Source organism: Engystomops pustulosus, chromosome 4 (assembly GCF_040894005.1).
Source record: "Engystomops pustulosus chromosome 4, aEngPut4.maternal, whole genome shotgun sequence".
In the NCBI taxonomy this organism is placed as follows: domain Eukaryota; kingdom Metazoa; phylum Chordata; class Amphibia; order Anura; family Leptodactylidae; genus Engystomops; species Engystomops pustulosus.
In genome coordinates this window covers 113114732-113132037 of record NC_092414.1, presented here as the reverse complement: position 1 = coordinate 113132037, position 17306 = coordinate 113114732, and the positions used below count along the sequence as shown (strand labels likewise).

Here is a 17306-nt window from a genome sequence, read left to right as displayed (position 1 = left end):
TGCCGAGAAGGACCAGTGGCAGGTGTTTACTTCCTGCAGAGTAGCCTACAGGTGTTATCTTTACCCTGTTTGCCTTGTACAAACCTGGTCTGTTCCATACCTACCAAACTCAGGAGAAGGGGGTTTAGGCGGAAGGCTATAGCTTTGGCCCACCACTTGAGGTCGCAATTTACGAGGGATATAGGGCGGTAGTTGCTACATAGTTCGATGTCTTTCCCCTCCTTAGGTATAATGGTAATGTGTGCTTCTTGGGCCTGTTTAGAAAGAGATCCACCCTGTAGAAGAGAATAAGAGAGGGAAGAGGGATTTGCTTAAACGTTTTATAGTATGAGATGGGTAATACATCGGGTCCTGGGCTTTTCCCGGAAATAAAAGAACTGAGATGTAGTTCCTCTTCAGTGAAGGGGGTAGTTAAAATCTCAGCCATTGATCGGGATATGGATGGAAGTTGGCAAGATGATAGGAATTCATCTTATTTATGTGTCCAGTTGCTAGTGGAGGAGGATTTTGGGATGTTATATAGGGTTTCATAAAATTTCTGGAAAGCTTTCCCAATTAATTCAGTAGATGTTACTTTTACCTTATATACGTTTTTAATGAAATGGATATGTGCTTTATCTTTTTGCTTGTGAATAAGATCTGTCATAATCTTGTTTACTGTGTCCCCGTGAGCGTAGTATTTAAACTTAGCTTTAGTATGTGCTTTATATGCTTGTGGATTCAGTAATTCTTTAACTTAGTTTCTGAAATCTTGGAGTTCCAGTAGGACTGCAGCGTCTGCTCTCCTTTTATGGGAAGATTCTAGGTGAGATATACGTGTGAAGAGTAAATCTAGTTTTTCCAACCTTGTGACACATCACCTGGTGCTGTATTCCTAAAATGTTCTTTCAATTTAGCTTCAATCTGAGCCTTATGAGCTGGTTCAGCGGTTATTGTGTCATTGAATCTCCAACACCACTGACCTTTATGAATTTTACGGAAGTTCAATGAGCCCAGTACAGGGGCATGGTCTGATATATGAAGATCTCACCATAGGGCTAAATTTCCTAGAGAAAAATATATAACCCAGCCTATGGTACGTGCCATGTGGAATAGAAAAATATGTCTATTCTTTGGAGAGGGGATTATGTGTCCTCCAAATATCAATGAGATCCAAATCTGCTAGTGCTCTAGAGATCCGGGCTAGTTTTTTGTTGGAGGTGTTTGTTGGGTTAGTTGAGTCTAGTGAAGAATGTAAAGCTATATTCAAATCTCCTCCCAGCAATAATATGCCTTCCATAAACATTTTAAGTCTGCTGAGGATTTGGGTAGCCCACATAGATTGGCCCGAGTTGGGTGCATACAAATTAGCAACCGTGATTGTTGTAGATCCAATTTACCCTTTAATAAAAAGGTATCTCCCTTCTGGGTCTGCCAACTCTGATAAAAGGGATACGTTTCTGGATAGCAACTGACACTCCTCTGGATGCTTTAGAGTAGGGGCTATGAAACCGTAGATGATATTCTTTAGTAGGCAGAGTCAGGATCTTATGTGACTTAAAGTGGGTTTCCTGGATCATGGCTATTCCAACTTTGTTTTTTAAGTATTCTCAGTACTTGGCTTTTTTATGTGGGGTACCCAAACCTCAAACATTGTAGGATATAAACACAATTTCAGACATACTAATTATTCATATAACTGAGAAGATAATATATAGAAGATGTGTATTGGACCAGTTTGTAGAAGACACTGCAATAAAGGTGGGGGGGGGGGTCTAACTGTGTTAAGCTGTGTTCAGATCTGTGGGTTTACGAATCACTATATGCTTCCCATTTTTTAATATTCTGAGTCCAAATGGATACAGCCAGCAAAAGGGTATATTAGCAGAAGAAATTCTCCACGGAGGCTCTCCACTGAAAGTGAAGCTTGAAAAGAATACAGCTAAGAAAAAAGAGAATTGACATTGAAATTTAAGTGAACATGACACATTTATAACTTCCTTGGACTTTTCTTAGTGCTGTGTGTTAAATTTGTTACATTTGGAGGAATAAAACTGCACTTTCATTGTCATATAAGATTACAAAAACGCAATCCATGTAGTGACAATCGTTTCAGCCATGCAGGGCATGCTCAAGCATGCGTTCTTTTCCTGGCTTGAGAAATGCCCTGTGTGGCTGAAACAATCGTTGCTTGAATGGATTGCTTTTTTCAATCGTATGTGGTGCTAAAGGTGAAGTTTTTATCCTAGACTGGTGCCTTGGGCTCTAAACTTATCTGCTTGTGTGTGACCTTTAGGATGTAGCTAGTCCAAAGGGCACAGTAGTAGAAGAACACTGCTGGAGACCACACCAAAAGGGACTACAAGATAGAAGGCTGGGAGACAAAAGGGTGCATGTACATAAGACTATGTTGGAAGGATTCAGGGAGTGCAAGGAAGGTGATTTTTTAAAACTTTGCTTGTTGGTGTATTTATAGGGGTTGTCTCTGTTTTGAAAAACATGTCTGCTTTCTTCTATAAACAAGGTAATACATGTTATTGCAGCTCAGTTACATTAAGATGTCTACAGCAGAACTGTAACCAGGTGTTGCACTGATTGTGGAAGAAAGCGGTAATGCCACGTGACAGACAAACTTTAAAAGGAGGAGAGTGCGTTTTACATAGGACTGTATGTTGGAGGTGAGAGATGGTGAAGATATACAGTATGTGGAGGCAATCAGCAGATTTTTATCTAGGACTCAAAACAGTCCTTATCATTTGCAAGGTGACTTTTGTATTAACCCTTTCATGGCTCCCCGGTACCGGGACAAGAGCAGAAACTAAGACACCAGTCTCTTAGAAAATGCAGAATCCCTATCCTTTATTAGTGCGCAGCCGCTTATATAAAACACAGAAGATCATCAGCATAGGGGTCGTGGAAAGAATACTGCACTGCTATTGGCCATAATGAATATACCCCCATAAATTCGCTTTCCCAAAACATGTAGACGAACTTTACATATTATTTTTCACACTGAGCACTGTCTCCAGGGAGACAGAATGTTTATACTAATTGGCCTTGTGTTAGCTCTGTATAAGTCACAACATGGCCTTCAAGCAGAGAGGAGCGAGAACACAGTAATTTCTAAACACTTTCACACTGGATGAAATCTCCAGTCATTTCAATGGCTTTACACAGGTCAACATAATCCCCAGCTAAGATTAAAATGTCTGCTATATGGCTGTTTCAGGCTTCAATTGACATATCTGAAGTACTGCCGTAAGTTGTACAAAAAAAATCAGAAGGCTGCTCCAACCCCCCCCACCCCCCCCCCTAGCTTCCTGGTACATTTGATGAAATACTAAATTAAGTGACTGAAAACATATTTTTTCCCCCACAGTTTACTACCCCTCATATGACTCCTTAACTTAAAAAGGTAGAAAATAATTATAGCTGTATACTTTCCTTATGTTTTTTTTTTGTTGTTTTTATATATTCAGGGGATTTTTATTGATTAGAAAAATTAGCTATTATTTTTTGTGCTTTTTAGGGGAAGTGATATAAAAGTGAACATTTTTCCATACTCCATATATAAATTACACACTCATACATTACAGCTTGCTGGTAATCAAAATGAGAAGTTCTCTAGATTTTAATACACATGTAATACTTTTTGTTGGCTTAGTCAATAACTTGTTTGTCATGCAAATGATGCAAATCATATTATTGTCAGTTTGCCAACTCATAATCACACTGTTTGAAATATAAGTCTAAACGGGTGTATTTCATTGGCATTACGTATTCATGGATGCACTCATAATCCTTCAGATTTATTGTAAAATAATGACATACATTTATGTTTCCTTCACTTTTATTTGTAGGTTATCAGTAATTTTCAAAAACATTTGTAAATTAATAATTTATATTTTTAAAAATGAAGCCAAATGATGAGAACCAAATCGTGTTTATCCGGTTCTATGTAAAAAAAAAAAAAGAAAAAAAAAAGATATATAGATTCTGTTTTGGGGTTTTAAAACATAACTTCTAAGACACCACACACAAAAAAAACTTTGAAGTCTGTATTTATAATGAATGGCATACTTAGATGGCCATAATGTGTAACAAATGAGGACCTGTTACTACTCCTGAAATTTTTGTTATTGGCACTTATTCTTTTTTTCTTGTGAAGTTACAATTCTAGAGCATCTTTTTTCAAAGCTCTACACTTTGCTATTCCCTTGTTATTTCTACTCGAAATCATTGAAGTAATTGAGAACTGGTTTTTACAATTCCCCTTGTCAAATAGATGTCCATGTTCCATTCTTTGTGTGAGTATCGGCTGACTGATCCTTGGTGTGCCATCCAAAAAAATCTAGTAAACCCCTTTAAAACTGGCACATGAAATAATATAATGCCCCATATAATAAAATACCACATATGTTTCACCTCAATGAATAGTACCATTTTGGTGTTTAATGGCCAGCAAACATAGTTTACAAAAATTCCACTTTCCTATTTGTTTCTGCTGAATAACAATAATCCTCATTTTCAGCAACACCTCTGTGTTTGAGTACTTTGTTTCCAGCTGGATGCTCTGGGTTATTCTTTCCCCGTGCTTTTTTCTATAACTTTATAAACACACTTTGATTAAGACCCTTTGTACGCTACATATTAATATAAATCAATAAAGGGATGATATTCGGTAATCCCTTTGTGTTAGCATTCCATTTATATAAGCCAGAAGCTTTAGTAATCACATTACTTAGGAATTAATACATACTTTTTTTTTTTAAACTGCCTGCATGGGAAAAAGACAGCTATTTATTCAGATGGAATAAGTTTCTCTCAGAAATAAATTGGGAAGACTATTAACTATGGCTTGAAAGTACTGAAGATTGTAGTAAATGTGCTTGTCTTTTCCTGTATTTCATATTAGAAGCATTTGTATGAACACCAAGAAAGACTGTTTATTATCTTGATCGTGGGGATGCCAAAGATCAGACCCCCACCAATGATAATGCTATAGTATTTCCTAAGATGGGAATGCCTCTTTTATGTATACATAACCTTTGCGAGCAGCAACAATAAATCATAAAGTGCTCTTAAATTTCCTGGATAGCAGCCTCAGCCTATGTGTTACATGTTTTAGGGACAAATACATTTTCTTATTCTTAAATGCAGTATACAGTTGTGCTCAAAGGTTTATATACCCCTGAAGAGTTGTAGCTTTATTGGCCATATTTTGGAGAATGTGAATACCGTATATACTCGAGTATAAGTTGACCTGAGTAGAAGCCAAGGCCCCTAATTTTGCCACAAATAACTGGGAAAACTTATTGACTCAAGCATAAGCCTAGGTTTGGAAATGCATTGTTTACAGTCTCCCCAAGTAATTAAATGCCCAGCAGCCTCCCCCAGTTATTAAATGTTCCATGCAGCCCCCATAATAGATTGCCCAGCAAAAGACCCCCTAGTAATGGAATGCCCGATTCAGCCCCACCTAATGATCTGCCCTGCAGCCAGCCCTCCCCCCCCCCGCTGATAAAATGCCTAGCAGTTACCCCCCCCCCCCTTCTGATGGAATGCCCTGTAGTCCCTCGGTGTATAAAAATTAAACTTATATATTCAACTTTGTAGCTCCCCAATGCTCCTTGTGGCTACTACTCTTCTCTTCACGAGAGACATCCATGTACTCAACACACAGTATGACATCTTCATGGGCGACACCACCGCATTATAGTGTGAGCCGGCGGGCAGAGCACATAGTCGCGTCTCTGCCCACTTTATTACATGCAAAGAGAAGTCACATGGAGCATCAGGGGCGCCGGAAGGTGAGTATGTAAGTTTTATTTCTTAGAAACTCATGTATAAGCTGAGTTGGGGTTTGTTTTTGTGCTGAAAAATTCTGCTTATACACAAAATATATAGTAACACGAAAACATGTTTTTTCCACTCGTGGTAAATGGTTGGTTGGAGCTATTTATTGTCAAATTACTGTGTTTTCTATTTTTAAATCATAATGACAACCAAAAACATCCAAATGATCAAAAATTCACAGACCTTGGTGATTTTGGCTTCTGTGCATATATCAGGCTAACGCAAAACGCTACTAAAAGTTCAGTAACATCCTCACCTGTTTGTTTGTAATCAGTGTGTGTGTATAAAAGCTTGGTGAGTTTTTGGAATCCATACCGGCTCTGGCATCTTTCAACCAGCCACTGACCATCTGGCATAGTCATACAGCCATTACTGTGCAAATGCCACAAATTATCTCGCCTTTAATACCCCAAACAGCACAGAGACCAGCCTCAAAACTTCGGTAACAAGGTAATTTGGGGAGATAATCATAAACATTCTATTTGGAGAGGTGTCAACAAGGCCTATGGAACACCATTCTTACTGAGGTGGATCGCTGATGACGTGGGGAGCTACAAAGGCACAGGAAACTTGATCAAAGTTGAAGGAAAGATGAATACAGCACGTTATCAGAAAATTTTAATTTTTGCATTTAGAAAGCAGTGCATGGGGCGAACTTGGACATTCCAACATGACAATGATACAAAACCCTTTACACTGTTAACTGCTTTACCATCTTAGAAAATAAAGAGCCTCATCCGCAAATACCACAAAAGACTTCAAACTATCATTGATGTTAGAGGGTTCTGTAAATGGTAGTTTGGCAATAAATGGCTTCACCAAACACTTACCTTGAGTGGGAGAAAAGTTTTTGTGTTTTCATTCATATTCTCTGAATAAAGGTCATGAAAGCCTGCAGGGGTGTGTGTAAACTTTTGAGTAAAGCTGTATTGCCTAGTTTACATTTCTTCTAAGTTTGAGTGTACTGCTGATAAAGCCTCTACATGTGCTTCCTGAGCCGCAGCTTAGAAACTGCTAAAAAAAATACAAAAAACAGGGTTTGTTATTTAGAGTAATGTTAATATATGATTTTACTGTTACATAATCCATCAGTTTTTAAAGATCTACGTCTTAATCTTATATGGAAATATAAGACTAGCACTAAACCAAGAATCACAATGCAAATTTCTGTCAAATTTCGCTCTCGCTCTCTTTGTGAGGGCTTATTTTGTGCGTAACAAATTTTACTTTCCCGTGATGTTATTTATTATAACATGCCGTGTACTGGGAAGCAGGAAAAAAATTCCAAATTTGGAAAAATTGGAAAAAAAACACATGTGCGTCACGTTCTTGTGGGCTCAGTTTTTACAACTTTCTCTCTGCGCTCCAAATAACACCTCTACTTTATTCTTTGGTTCGGTACGATCGCGATGATACCAAATTGATACGGGTTTTAAGCCATCTTCTGACGCTAATAGCTTTTTGGTACTTTGTTGTACAGAGATGTATGATATGTCATTTTTGTGAAATGAGCCGACGTTTTCATTGCTACCATTTTGAGGACTGTTCGACATTTTGATCACTTTTCATTAAATTTTTTATGTCATATAAAAAGGTGTAAAAGTCACATTTCAGAGGTCACCGCTGGTTATAACTGCGATACCTGATGTGTTTGTGGTTTTTACTGTTTATTATATTTTATATCAGTTCTATGGAAAGGGGGGTGATTTGAATCTTTAATATTTTATTAATTTTTTTACATTTATTTTTCTCTTTTTTTTCACTATTTCTTAGACCCTCTAGGGTACATTAACCCTAGATGGTCAGATCATTCCTACCATATAATGCAATGCAACTGTATCGCAGTATATGGAGTTTTTGCATGTGATACATTACAATGAGCCACTGGTTCACTGTAACGAATATGCAGAAACCATTCAGACTCTGGTCTGACGAAGGCCAGAGGCTGTCATGGCAACCGATCACCACCCCCCGTTGACGTTCAGGGGAGCGACAATCGGAATAAACATGGTGGTGCCCATGCGCCCTCAAGTTTGAAGTGCTGCCGGCTACCAGCACTGACCGTGGGTGTTAGCGATGGGTCTTCGTTACAATATGCAGCAAAGCCCATTTCTGTGTGAAGAGGGCTCAGCCTGTGAGCCCTCTTCATACACCCTTCATAGCTCTGCGGCGGATATATCCATTGCAGAGCTTGAAGAGGTTAAGTTATTTTACATTGCACAAATCCCAGTTTATTACAGCCTATAATAAATAGGTATCCTAAACAAGAAAAAGAGAAAAATAAATCACTCTTTTATCTAGGTGATGGATCAAAAAAAAAATAACATTTTTAAAATCGTAATCCATCATTCCAACCCATTTGGACATGATGATGTTGTATAATAACCAATCGTATACGATAATTTAGTTGAAGCCTGATGCAACATACAGTACAGACCAAATGTTTGGACACACCTTCTCATTCAAATAATTTTCTTTATTTTCGTGACTATAAAAATTGTAGATTCACACTGAATGTGTCAAAGCTTTAAATTAACACGTGGCATTATATTCTTAACAAAAAAGTGTGAAACAACTGAAAATATGTCCTATATTCTAGGTTCTTCAAATTAGCCACCTTTTGCTTTGATTACTTTTTTTGCACACTCTTTGCATTCTCTTTATGAGCTTAAAGAGGTAGAAATGGTCTTCCATCAGTCTTGAGGGAGTTCCCAGAGATGCAGAGACTCTCCTTCTTGGTCAAATAGCCCTTACATAGCCTGTAGGTGTGTTTGCAGTCAATGGTGGTGTCATGCTGGTTCAGTATACCTTCAATTCCTCAACAGTGCCACTAGCAAAGCAAACCCACACCGTCACACCACCTCCCCTATGCTTCACAGTGAGAACCAGGCATGAAGAGTCCATTTGTTCAACTTTTCTGTGTCGCACAAAAAAACGGTGGTTGGAACCAAAGATTTCAAATTTGGACTCCTCGGACCAAAGCACAGATTTCCACTAGTCTAATTCCATTCCATGTGTTCTTTACCCCAAACAAGTCTCTTCTGCAGTCTTTTGATAGCAGCTATTTTACCATGAAGGCTGCTGCTCACAGTTTCCTCTTAACAGTTGTTGTTGAGATGTGTCTGCTGCTAGAACTCAGTGTTTTTCTTTACTGAGCTGCTTTTATCTCAGCCTTAATACAAATTCTAACAGGCTATTCAGTAGGACCATCACCTGTGTATCCATCTGACTTCTGCACAACACAACTGATGGTCCCAATCCCATTTGTAAAGCAAGAAATCCCACTTATTAAACCTCACAGATGACTTTCTGGTGACTACCTCTTGAAGCTTATCAAGAGAATGTCAAGAGTGTGCAAAGCAGTAATTAAAGCAAAAGGTTGCTACTTTGAAGAACCTAGGATATAAGACATGTTTTTAGTTGTTTCACACGCTTTCTTGTTAAGTATATAATTCCATATGTGTTAGTTCATAGTTTTGATGCCTTCACTGTGAATCTACAATTTTTATCGTCCTGAAAATACAGAAAACTCTTTGAATGAGAAGGTGTGTCCAAACTTTTGGTCTGTACTGTATATTGTGAGAATATAGTGAGATTTATTAGGGAATACTCTATTTGTCCCCTTGAAAATTGGGGGTTAGTGTAACCGTTCATGGTCATCCATTTCTTCAAACTATTTAGTGCAGTTCTTATAAATTCTTTTCCACCAGCATTGCCCTAATATATTTATATCATTTCTAATTCAGACCCTTCCTATTTTGTGCTGATAGTATGGTCTCATTCCAATTGAAATGTGGATGTTCTTGCTATGGCTTTGTTTGGGAACAACCACCAAAGGTATTAAAGTATTTTATATAGAAAACAAGGTCCAAGATGCAAAGAAAATTCCCTTTGCAGCATATCAAAAGTTTAAATTCCTCCAGTAGTGAATAAATGTTGCATTAAAACAATACTCTGGATATCCAATATATTTTTTTTTTTTTGCTATCATAAAGTAAAAACGTAAATCCTAATTACAACTGTGCCAAAGTGGAGCATTGTTTAAAATATGCGTACCCTAGATGTCCCTTCCACATTTTGCCATATAAGTCCTATAATTGAATGAAAGTGTGGGACACATTTGCTATGATTTTTATTTCATCCATTAGTATGGGATGAATATTGGGCGAATTATCTGGAAATACTGACCCTTGAAATGGCTTAATCTAACGAAGAGCAAACCCTCCCTGCAGTTGACAAATACAAAATAGAGATGATTACTCTATGTAAATGCAGCCAATGAACAAGCACATTTTGGGAATCCATTTTCATGGTCAAAATCATTGTTTTTCACACCAGTTCAGGTCAAATGGTCCTCAGTTTGTATTCACATCTGCAGTTTGCTTTCAGATACAAGTCTATTCTTTGGGAGGTAATAACAAAAAAGAGAAAAAAAGACTTTGCGAAATATATATATAACACACATATGTGTGTGTATATATATATGTATATATATATACATTTTCTTGTGTGTGCCCTCCTATCAAATGAAGTAGTTTAGACTAATGAAAAAAGGCTAATAATTATCCTGTAATCATCCTCATCCTGTAAGATACCAACTGTTGAAAGTTGTCTTTGAGGATTCTCGAAATCAATGGGGTATTCCGAGAATATGAACGTCTGATACAAAAACCCATAATGCTATAAATAAATGAATGTAACAAAACTTAATGTCATTAGTCACAAAATGGAGCTTAAATAGTTTAATTTTATGATTCACAAAATGTTATGGCCTCTCTAAAGTTATCACTAAGATGGCCGCCACTGGAAACTACAAGTTCCATGATCCTTTAGTTCTCAGTAACTCCTCCTCCCTCTTATGCTCTGCTCCCGGTGATGATATAACTGGTTTTCTTGCTCTGTTACCATAGTAATGATGTGTTACTGCCATCACCAAAACACTGGCCATACTGGATGCACTGCAACCAACCGATTACAGCCAAACATAGTGGTGCTCACATGACCTGCTCAGGCAGGTGCAGGACATGTGATTTGGACATGTGACCAGCGGCCATCTTCTGTCCTGTGTATGCTCTGCAACGGACCGCGCGGAGGAAATCAATAGACTGATTAAAGGGCCAGTAGCATTTTAATTCTTCATTATAGTCTATGTCACCAGCATTTTTCTGCTAACGGGAGCAAAATCATAAATAACAACTAATTACATATAAGCTTATATTTTAAGGACCCATATGTATATGAATTATGCTAATTCCTGGAGTACCCCTTTAAATGAAAAACAGTTTTCCACAGTTTTAGTTACCTGTAGTAAAATACTTTATTGTGAATGAACAAGGAAGCCATATTCATGCATAAAGTCGTCTGGTTATCTTAACAATAGGCTGTATATTTATATTTGCAAAAAATATATTTTTTTATCTTGAGTGCATGGTTAGTAATAAAATGGTACATACCTAGGATTTAACAACAGTGGAGGTTAAAAGCTACATGAAGGACATTGTGTAGTGGCGCTCATGACAATGCATGCAAAGAATGATTTGTCCTCTTGAGTATAAGAGTGATTCAAGTACTTTGGAATACACTAACTAGGAAAGAGGTGTTGAAAGGGAGACATAATTAACATTTAAGAGCACCTAAGAGACTTACACATGCTTTGACATCATTATTTATTTTACAAAGAAAGTCATATTGGAGGGTATAGCATGCAAATAATTAAGTACAAGGTAGTCATAAATCAAGACAATTATATTTTTTTTTATCCAGTGAAATGTACTAAGCTATGGGAAAGGCTTGAAAGGGCATTGAAATGCATAAGAACATGGTAATACTTAAAATATATGTTGGGAGGATTACAGTGTTCTTTGCCCCTACACAGAAACAAGGCTTTAAATAATTGTGACAAATTTAAAGCAAGTACTAAAAAATTGAGTTAACATCTGCTGCAGTGCCTATAAAACCTGCGTCCTATATATTTAAAATTCTTTCTTCAGAGCATTGAAGAAAGAATTTACATAAGACAGTGTAAAGGTCTGTGATGCATTTATTGACGTTTTAAATTTTGTAGCCTCTAAATTCTTTTTTCTTCAAATATAAAATATGAAATAGGGGCAGTTGCACTACGTCATGATTTTACCGTTCTTTTCGGCTCCGCCTAGCAATATGTGTCATAATATGGATGATGCTTATACTTGATCGGGCCAGCCGGGAAGGGGGTTTGTGTGAAAAACAAATGTTGAAGTACCCCTTTTTACTATGATAGCCCATATGTTGTCTGGGTTTAGACATAAGGACAGTATACAGATGTGAAATTAGTTTGTCTATCAATGAGGCTGGTAAATGGGGTCCTGTTGGCAGCTGCATTTACCACTCTGGCCGTATTTTTGGTGAATTGACTTCATAGTAATTATAGGATGTCTATATCAAGCTGTGAATGTGGGGCTATAGAGCTTCAGACACACTGAAACTTTTATAAATCACTACTATACAGTGTGTTCATTTCATCTGAGATTCTTACATTTTGGGAAATACAGATGTCACTCTGACTCTATACTGAACCACATATGACTGAATATTTATGCACTAAGTAGTCTTTAACTTTGTAATCACATATTGTATGGTATCACAATGTCCTATTAAGGTGGGCAGAATGAGTGATATCTTTCACAACCATCTTACTCATTAACATGACACATAGGTATCTTACTTATAGAACTGCCACGTCCAATATAGATTTTTGATTTAAATTAGTTGGAAACAAAAATATGTCGTCATGCTGACTGGCTCAGTGTCAGGCTCTGTGACGTCCAATATACTGTACTGATTAGTCTTCTTAGTAGTGGAAGGTATCATTTGTCTCTAAGGAAACCTAGTGACTTGTTATGGAGAGGAAATATGACTGCAAAATGTTAAAAGTGCTGAGAAATGTGTTTAACAGCGCTCGCTTAAGCCTTGTACATTTTTATATTAGAGCTATCATTTTCCTTCACTCTTGTATAATGTTATTATCATAAACTGCTGCATAAGTATTTTAGGAAAAATATTTTTTGGTTGATAGATGACAATAATTACATTTGCCTGTTCATTCATTATGGGCAAATGCTTATTTCTAGTGAGTTGGAAAATTTAAATTTAGAATTATTGCTAACCAAATTACCTTTATCTGCAAAAGTGCATCTGCTCACAATTACTTCTAAGAAGGAAGAATGAATTCATTCAGCAGTTGCCATTGCTTTTCTTGATCAATATAACTGGCGAGCGGTGCTCATAATTTATTGGGCCATTATTCATCATTGTTTAAATGCTAGTGATTCTCAGACGCTTACAGGGCTTATTAAAGCTTGCAGTTGGAATCATGATATGTAAATCCAATTATCAGATTTCATTATGAATTTTTTTTATATATTTCAGAGTAGGAGTAGTCTTTCCTCCTTGAGAATAAGGTTATCAAAGCTAAAAATGTAATGAAATGCACAACTACGTTAGGATTGTGTTTACACAGGGAGGCATTTGGTTTGTAAAGGTGAAAACGGCACCAGATTTTCATAGCATTGGTTTAGGCACAATGAGGAAAGACATGTTTTTCATAGCAAACTCTAATGCCTGTGCTACATACCAGTGTCAGTGAGAGGCAGAAAACTCTTAAACCCCACGTAAATAGATGTGATCTTTTACTGTGACAGATTGCAGAAAGCATGTTAATTTACGTCATGACATTAGCCTACTTTAACGACTATATCTCCTGAACCCTGGCACCTAGAAACACAATTATGAAGTCAAATTAAACAGGAGAATATCCCTTTTAATATGATATTAGTGTGATTGTGTATGAATGTTTTACAGAACCAGAGATAAATTAGTTAAATTTGTGCAAAAAAAAAAAGTTGATTTTTATGTACAACTTTCTATTGCTGAGTGGATATCTCAGGTTCTGTGAAGCATCCATACACAATCCTTATATCATATTATAGAGGAGATGTTTTATATGACACTAGATTGTTTCTAGGTGCAAGGGTTCCGGAGATGTAGGCATTTAAAGTGTGCCCCCCCCTCAGCCTCTTACATGAATGTAGAAGGGAGTTGCAGGAAACACTTTCACTTTTCATTATTAATCATATTTATAACATAGTTTGTTAAAAGTTACTACTTTAATTGGAATAGTGACAAAAAAGCTTATTTTTTCATATTTGTAGTCAATTATTGCCACTTTAAATATATATTTATTAAAACAATCATATCAAGATAAATTCTCACATGTCTTGAAAAAAAACAAAGTAAAATTTGTTATGATAGGTAAAGCTTTTCCAGAGATATCATTAAAAATTGACCTGGACATTCCGGCATCAATGACCATCGGGCTTATTAAATTCAGCTTATAGACTGAAAATGTGGTAAGTGAGAAATTATTCTGTAAGGATAAATCTCATTTGGGGGTGGAAAAGGTTTTTTAATTTTTTTTTTGCATGATTAAATAAGGAAACAAGAAGCCATTTTTACCACAGTGCTGGGTAAAACTTTCATATCTCTGTTATTTGCTATTCATTTTGTTTTATCCTTGATTGAGAAAGGCCTTGTGCAGCGGAAGCGATTGGTGCCTATATGGATTGTGCTTTTTCATCTGATGTGATACAAAAACTGTTTTATTCCTAAATTGGTGCTTTGGATGCCAAACTTTTCTGCTTATGTGTGCCCATTGGGAAGGGGTGAATACAGTGTTATTAGAACACTGCTGAAGAGTATACCAAAAAGGTGTTTAAATCCAACTGAGAACCCAATATATAGATACTTAACAACATCTGGTCATGCACAAACCTTTCTCAATATGATGGTAACATAATGATGTTAAGATCCTAATAACCCAACATTGAAGATGGTTATGGTCAAAATTGTGTGATGGTTTCAAGCACGCTGAGAAGTTGGACAAGGGTCAGTGGAGAAAATCCACCACTACAGTGTAGTTTTCTTTCGTAAAAGAAAATGTGATACTGTAGTGAAAGTTGCCTTCATAAATGCAGCAAGATATTGGTAATAAAGTGCCTTGTTCAGAATCTGTAAGCATGAGGAAACAAGCTGATGGATAGCCTGATTCTGGAGCTACAGAGAAAGATCTGATAACTGAGTACCTTATTAGATCTGATCTAGCATGTCTGCTGGTATGCAATGTTTGACACGTTTTTAATACTAGATTTAATGTATGCATCTTGTACTAAAGATTATCTTGATGTGGTCATCTTGGAATCCTGGTGCAGTCTTATCTGGCATTGGCAACATTCCAGCGTAATTGGCGCACACACATTACCACTAATTTCCAGGCAGCACCCAACCAGTGCCTGTAGGTGCTATATCACCATAGTCAATGAATTATATATACCATAATCTCTAACAACGCTGAATAACTAGGATATTTATAGACCCCAATTGATTCATCATTTTATTCTATTGCGCACAATATTTACATTTATATAGGAAAATGTTATTGTTTTTGGATTTATTTAGTGGTGTTCAGTGTCATTATATTATTAGTGTGCATTAATGTGAAGCATCTGAAGATAGAACAAGTGGTTTTATTCTTGCTTTCAGAACAAGTACACAGACACTTACATCAGTATGAGGTTGAATACCTTCAATTTGCTTTCCGTTGGATGAATAATCTTCTGATGAGAGAGGTTCCCCTGCGGTGCACCATCAGGCTGTGGGATACATACCAGGTGAGTCCAAACAGCAGGTGACCCACTTGTATTAAGTGTCAGGTGTATAAACACCTGCTTCAAATGTTTACATGCATATCTAAAACATTGTATAGAATACATTATTATCACTAGTGACTTAGAGAATATTTTGATATAAGAATTTCATGACCCACAATGCAGTCTGCATTGGTTTATGTAGTATTACAGTGTAGTAGAACCAATTTCACTGCATTCTTCTAAACATTGATCAGAATGTTATCACTGTTTTCTAGCAAAATGATTTTGGGCTTGTTTCTGGCTTAGTGTTAATACAGAGTTTATGAAGGGTCAACCTACCATAGTCTTTACCATAGATCTGTGTGCTTTGAAAGGAGTAAATGGCGATTAACACATGGAACACCCACTTGTATAAACTGGTGTCCGTGGAATTGGTTCTGTAAATGTGGCTTAATAATGTTCATAAATACATAGACAAAATTATCTGCTGCTACTTCCAACATTTTAATAAAAGTTTATTTTATTAAAAAAAAACTTACACGGGTGTTTAACCCCTTACATGTAAGCGTGTCCCACATGGATCGGACCCCCCCTCCCCCCCGGTGTGCTTACTGGGGGAGCCAATCCCTCCTGTCGCTGCCCCCGGGTTCGACAAGTGACCCGAGGCTTCCGGCTCCTCTTCTCGCCGGGTTCCGCCTCCTGGAAGGACTGTATGTACTTACACTATACACTGCAATACAAGTGTATTGCAGTGTAAAGGCTTGAACAAGCGATCGAATGATCACTTGTTCAAGCCAAAGGATGGAAAATGTAAAAATCTCCCCAGTTGCACATATAATGCAAATAAAGTATAGAAAACACAAAAAAAGTACATATTTGATATCACCGCGTCCGTATTAATCTGTACAATAAATCTAAATCAATATTGAACCCGCTTGGTGAACGACGAAAAAAATAAACACATGAAAAACATCCTGTAATAAACAATTTTTCATCAAACACCATCACAAAATATGTTCTTAAAAGTGTTTTAAAAAAGCTACGTTCCCTAATATGATACAAATCAATAGAACAACTCTTTTTGCAAAAAATAAGCCCTCAACCAGATCTGATAACAGAAAAATACAGAAGTTATGACCCTGAAAAGTTGTCAATAGTAAAAACAATGCGATTTTCTCCAATATTGGTTTTGCCGCAATCACTGCAATCGTAGTGAACCAGAGACTAAAGATAAAATATTATTTTTACGTTACGGTGAGCGGGGGAAAAAAAAGTGCTAAAAATCCAAAATAAAAATTGATGATTTTATTTGTAGCCCCAATTAAAAATTGTTAATAAAATCTCATGAATAAGCTATAGACCCCCCAAAATGAATTATCTATACATTGTATCGCATCTTGTAAATAATAAGCCCTCATATGTTCACATTACCAAAAAAAAAAAAAAAAAATTATAGCTTGTACAATGTGACAATATAAATCTGCTGTGAATAGCACTGCTTTGATCCTATGCTCAGCCGTGCGCCCATACAGCAGTTTACCACCAAGTAAGGGGTATCAGTACACTCGGGAGAAATTGGGCATCAAACATCGTTTCATCATTTAATTTATTATGAAACTGTCAGTTTTGGCCTAAATTAATGTATTTTCCAAAAAAATTCAAAAGTTTCTAAATCGCAGGTTCATATTGTTTTAACCCATGTGAAACACTTAAAGGGTTAATAGACTCAATAGAAGTTGTTTCACATACATTGAAGGGTGAACTTTTTATAGTGGGGTAAGTTATGGG

At 36.7% G+C, this 17306-nt stretch overlaps 1 protein-coding gene across 2 annotated transcripts in view; it reads left to right on the top strand.

Annotated features, from left to right (window-relative positions):
* Positions 1-17306, top strand: part of TBC1D22A (TBC1 domain family member 22A) — a 373643-nt gene that overhangs the window by 213742 nt on the left and 142595 nt on the right. The window contains exon 12 of one of the 2 annotated variants that reach the window (XM_072147091.1): positions 15412-15539. The exons of the other annotated variant lie outside the window; for it this stretch is intronic. Within the exon in view, the coding sequence (XP_072003192.1) occupies positions 15412-15539 (128 nt within the window). The remainder of the gene's footprint in view (positions 1-15411; positions 15540-17306) is intronic. 2 annotated transcript variants of the gene reach the window in all.